This window comes from Seriola dumerili, unplaced genomic scaffold (genome assembly GCF_002260705.1).
Source record: "Seriola dumerili isolate Sdu_G_001 unplaced genomic scaffold, Sdu_1.0 BDQW01000088.1, whole genome shotgun sequence".
Lineage (NCBI taxonomy): Eukaryota > Metazoa > Chordata > Actinopteri > Carangiformes > Carangidae > Seriola > Seriola dumerili.
Window position 1 is genome coordinate 12743263 of NW_019174343.1, and position 5767 is coordinate 12749029.

The following is a 5767-nucleotide window of genomic DNA, read 5'->3' on the forward strand; positions in this document are numbered from 1 at the left end:
CTATTTTCTTTTTAAGCCATTTCAAACGATCTAGTTCTTTCATCGAAACTTCTTTGGGTATGAATAAGAAAATAGAAGCCCTGTAAAATAAAGCATCATCAAACATTTGTCTGATTTTGTGGTATACTATATTGTATCTCACTGGATTGATATCAAGGTTTATCCACCTTTAATCAACTCCTTTACTGTTGTTTTGTTATTCTCCTCTTACATATCTGAGATTTCCAGACTGCGCTCAGATGACAGTTCTCCAGGTCAGTGATGATCTTGAGGCTAACCTGGGGTGAGGAGGACTGATCCCTCCCCCTCCTCCTCCCTCCAGCTCAGCTGTCCCACAATGTGCTGCTGCTTGTCAACGAGGAGAAGTGGAACAGTGTTGCCAGTGACAGGGCAATCCCTGCTACACACACACACACACACACACACACACACACACACACACACACACACACACAAACGTGCAAGCGCACATACATAAGCATGCACACATGGCAACCCACACACACTTGCGCACACATACTGTACAAATTGTATTTTGTGTACAAATACATTTTTTCAGTGTAACTAACTCACACAGTTATCACAGTATTTCTCAAATTGAAGTTTTTGGTTTCTCTGAGATGTTTATTTGTTCCATCAATAGATGTGCTCTTTATAATAACATCAAAAGTGATAATAGTTAATAAAATATGTATTCATTCTGTGTTACCTTTCACATGTGGGTGATCAGGTACAAACGGCTATAATATGAGGCACCAGTCAGACAAATGAAATCCAGTTATAACTGGAACAGTCACTTGAATAAATGTTTTATCTGATTTGTATTTTATTAGTCTAGTTTGATTCCTTCACTGGTTTTAATCTGACTAAATTAAAGATGGAAGATACAGTTTGTATAGTATCTGCACATAGTGAGTAAACACTCAGTCCTCCCAGGTTTACTGCATCTCAAGTGTTCACTTCAAAATGCTGAGAGGGGACTCAAACGAGACACAAGTGTGTGCCTGACACTACTACAAAACACACACAGAAACGCACACACACACGTTCTCCAGTTCTGCTGACAATGGGTTAAGATGACAGAGGGTTATGAGTGACTCTGACACACTGCAGACCCCCTCCTTGCTGTACCCCTGAGTCCAACACAGGCGTCTTTGTACTTGCTCCACCATCAGTGACTATCCATCACAGACTAACCTGACAGCCCACCGCAGCCCTGCGCCAAGCTACGGCTCTCTGCTTCACCCCCAAACTCGAGACCAAAGCCCAGGACTACACCACGACCCACCAGTCAGGCCTGCCAAACCACTGCCAGTCATGCAGTCAGTCCCAGAGCTGAAAATTGAAGATTTCTATAACACGAAGTTACATAATTTCACTCACTTTTCAGCAAGCCATAAGTCATTATATTTGTTATTATAACTAAAATCCTAATACCCCAAAATGAGGAAAATGTGAGTTAGAATTAAAATTAGAAAATGGATAGGGTGAAAGAATAGGTTTAATTAAATTGTTGAATAACAATGGTAAATATACTGTAAGTAAAGGATACTGAATTGTGAAATGTAGAGACTATCATAAGTAATGTTTCTAACTAGGCTCCTGTTTCAGACAACACACTGTATAATTGTTTTATTGTTAGCACTTCTTGTGCGATTTTACATATATTCAGGCTTCCTGCACACCTGCATGTAGTAAAGCACTAATTAAGAGTTCCATTAAGAGCAGGGAAAGCACAGGTGTAATTAACTACAGTGTTGACAGCTCTGCTCCATTTAGATGTGCCAGTGAACTATCCCCTTGAGCCAGCATGTACCAAATCATGACCCTGGAGAAGACACACTTAAATGGAATGCAGCCATCGTTACTGTCATTAATTACACCTGTGCTTTTTCTAACATGGCATGTCAAAGTGTAATGTAACATGTCGTTTGAAACATTTTACAGATATTCATGAATAGCATTCTGGTTAACGAGCTGCCACAGATGCCTCATTAGATTAATCAAGAGACACATCTCCAAAAGACAAAACAGTAAGTCACAAACATTAAATAATGCTTTTATACCTCGTCATTTAAAGTTTTTTCTGATTTTAATTTCATTTAAAATTACATTGCTTTGACCAAAGACTCAATTTGGTGCCACAGCAGTATACAGTTTACGGACGGCTAACATTGCCTTCACTGGTGTAATTACATGACAAAAGTTAGCTGCTGTTGCTAAGTAGCTATTAGAACAGGCTGGTGCTAACTGTGTTCAGGTGAGGTAGTTAGGCCACACAGTCCTCTGGCTGTATTCATCTCATCCTAACATCATATCTTGTGAGAAATATTGGAAATGTTATAAATGATCTAGTGAAAGGTAAATAGAAAAGTGAAATAAATCAAGTTTTAATGTATAAACTGATTGATTACAGAAAAGTATTAAGCTTTGTCTTTTTTATATCCTATTTTAAATAGTTTTTAGATTTTTATATTCTCTGTTAGATGAAAGTAAAGAGAGAGAGAAAGGACAACATGACAAATGTCCCAGGCTTGGCTTTATGCGTCATTGGCAGTGGTATGCAGTCACCAGTATGTCCCTGTACATTTTATGTAGCGTGGCCACAAAACAGAGCGATCCCCTTGTCCAGAAACATTTCCTGCCAGATATGTGTATTACAGTGATTAACCTATGGTGGTGATATGGGATACACAGGGATGTAACACATCTCACACTATGCCTGTCATTCCAGGCCACTTCTCTGCTGACAGAACTGTGTGTTTTGGCTGGCCGTCCATGCTAGTGGAAGCCAGTCCGAATTAGCTGGTGAGCTATGAGGTGAGACATGTCCTGGAAGGATTAACACCCGGTGGCAAGGCTAAGGCTACGACTGACTGGAAGAGGTCAGGACAATACAAGGCCATACCTCTGAGTGGTCGTCTCATTATTGTCTCTTGATTCCTGAGAGTAATGGGAGCTGGTGTCAACTTAGTGCTCAATTCACTTTACTGTACTCTGTCCGTTCCTGCACAGGCCTGTCTGGTATAGCTCAGATGGTCACTTGCATCACTATGTGCAATCATCTTATAAGGAAAGTCAGCAGATATGAATGTGGTTACATAAAACCAAGACTCACCAACAATGGCAGGAGCTTTTATGTCATCTGAGCTTTTACATATTTAGCACCAACCTCGCTGATCATTCTGGACCATCAGTCATAACAGAGTACAAGAGTTTACATGTGACCCAGTTTCGAGTAAACAACAATCTCTGGCTTTGTTTCCTTCCCATCTAGAACTAGGAGTCAAACAACTTCTTGTCATTGCATATCATTGGCTCCTAGTAGAAGTGACAGCTGTCTCCGGACCCCCCCAACCCACCAATGGCAGGGACATGTATGGTGTCATGGAGAGAGACGCGAGTTTGGGATTAGCTCATTAAGACGGGCATCTTTGATCCGGGGTTATCTCTCCCATTTCCACGGGAACTTGATCATATCCTGGCCTCTTAAGACACACACGAGCACACAAACCCGCACAAGGGCACGTACTCACACACACACACAAACGGGCCTTAAAGCCCTAGAGACCAGGGCCCAACAGAGATGTGAAGTGTAGATGTGCAGCAACAGCTAAACGTCAGGTCAGGTTTCTGGGGGCTCGTGCTAAATTTAACCCTGTGATCCTGCAGCAGGCAGAGGGGTTTAAATGCCAGCCTACAGTTGCTCCACACCAGTTGTTCTCCACACGTCTTCCACTCATCACAAACTCAGGCCGGGGACGAAGACAGACACACACACACGTACACTCCGACACACACGCTCCTGGCAGAGGACTGAAGACCACAAACAGTAGAGCAGTTCCAGGGGAAGCAGGGATCTTTGTCCCCTTAAATCCAGTCCACAGCGTTGTCCAGTATGGAGCTTTTTGAGACCAACCCTTATTTCTTCCCTGACCAGCGCTTCTACGAGGGAGGGGACAGCTATTTCCCTTCTCGCCTGCCTGGGGGGTACGACCAAGCCAGCTACCAGGACAGGAACTCCATGATGGGCTTGTGCGGGAGTCTGTCTGGGGGTGTCGGAGTTGGGGTCACAGGAACAGAGGACAAAGCCTCTCCGTCCAGCCTGTCACCTCATTCTGAGCCTCACTGCCCGGGCCAGTGCCTTCCCTGGGCCTGTAAGCTATGCAAAAGGAAGACAGTGACCATGGACCGCCGGAGAGCGGCCACACTGAGGGAGAAGAGGCGTCTGAAGAAGGTGAATGAGGCTTTTGATGCCCTGAAGAGGAGCACCCTGATGAACCCCAACCAGAGGCTGCCCAAGGTGGAGATCTTGCGGAGCGCCATCCAGTATATCGAAAGGCTCCAGGCCCTGGTGTCCTCCCTCAACCAGCAGGACACTGAGACAGGACAGCAGGGGCTGCACTACCGACCCAGTCCGACCCAGCCCAGAGTGAGTAGGACAGAGGAGGGATGAGGAGAAGCAGAAGGTCACATATTAAAACAATGAGAACAGAGAGAAAGCAGACAGAAAGGACAGACAGGGAAAAGACAAATGACAGAAAGGTGGAGTAGAGAAAGAAATACTAGATAAGCAAAATTTGGAAAATTGCTCACAGTAAACAGACAATGTGTGACTTTGATGAAGTGATCTGCTCAAAAGCCTGCTTGGGAATTGATCGCTGGGGATAAGTTTTTAAGTTATGATCCGATTTTCATCTGATATTTCAATGAGACATCAAGCATACAAGCATAACAGTGATGAGATGTCAAAATACAGCAAGAACAGTCAACTTCAGTCAAAATCCATTAACAACTGTCACTGTCAAATGGTCTTGATGTTGCAAGATCTCTTATATAATTTTCTGATTGCAAGGTCTTGCTGAGACAGTGTTCTTGTGGGTGTCACAGGATGTATTGGTTGTGTGTGTGTGTGTGTGTGTGTGTGTGTGTGTGTGTGTGTGTGTATGTGTACGTGTACACTGCACTGTGGTGTGTTGTATGTCTATATGGGGCAGAGTGTGCCATGTCATAACACAGAGTGACTGACAGCAACTTCTGTGTGTGCATCTCCATGGTAACAGGTGTTGTCGTCAAGCGAGCCCAGTTCAGGCAGCACCTGCTGCAGTAGCCCAGAGTGGAGCAGCACTCCAGAGCAGTGCACGCAGAGCTACAGCAGCGAGGGTGAGTACAGTTCACACACACTCTCATTAGGCGGCACAATCAGATAAGTGTGCCCTCACTCAGATACTGAATGTGTGACCGGGTCTCTCTGCAGATCTCCTGAGTGCTGCTGACTCTCCAGAGCAGGGGAACATGCGTGCGCTGACCTCCATCGTGGATGGCATTTCTGCAGCAGATGGAGCTGTGGCCTTTCCTGTGGACATTCCCAAATAGACCCTCCACGCGTTGGACCCATAGGTGCACAGAGATCCACAAACAAAAAGGAAATTTACAATTGGCATGGAGGCTGACAACCAATCCCAAATTCCAGTTTAATTTATTTTCAGCTCTGCTGATTTGAGTGTTTTGTCTTATGCAAAATTTTTAAATTTTTGGTTTATCAGGATTGTAACTCTGCTGATCTATGGGTGTGCTAGCCAAACTGAATTCCTCCTGTTCACAATGAGGCCTTATTCCCTTTATTCCCTGCCTTATCCTGTGGTCCAGACCTGCCTGTCAGATCCACAGGAGCTCAGTCTAGAGATTCAATAACTTTGCTGCATGAACCCAACACCTAGTTACTAGTGTGGATCGCTGAAATGTCTCCAGTCTGATAGAGCTACAG

At 44.3% G+C, this 5767-nt stretch overlaps 1 protein-coding gene across 1 annotated transcript; it reads left to right on the forward strand.

The window, feature by feature from the left end:
* Positions 1–3826: 3826 nt before the first annotated feature.
* myog (myogenin) lies at positions 3827–5376 on the forward strand. The gene is made up of 3 exons (XM_022745308.1): positions 3827–4432; positions 5064–5163; positions 5258–5376. Exons 1-3 carry the CDS (start codon positions 3899–3901, stop codon positions 5374–5376), a joined length of 753 nt encoding a protein of 250 aa, XP_022601029.1. The 5' UTR covers positions 3827–3898.
* Positions 5377–5767: the final 391 nt, after the last annotated feature.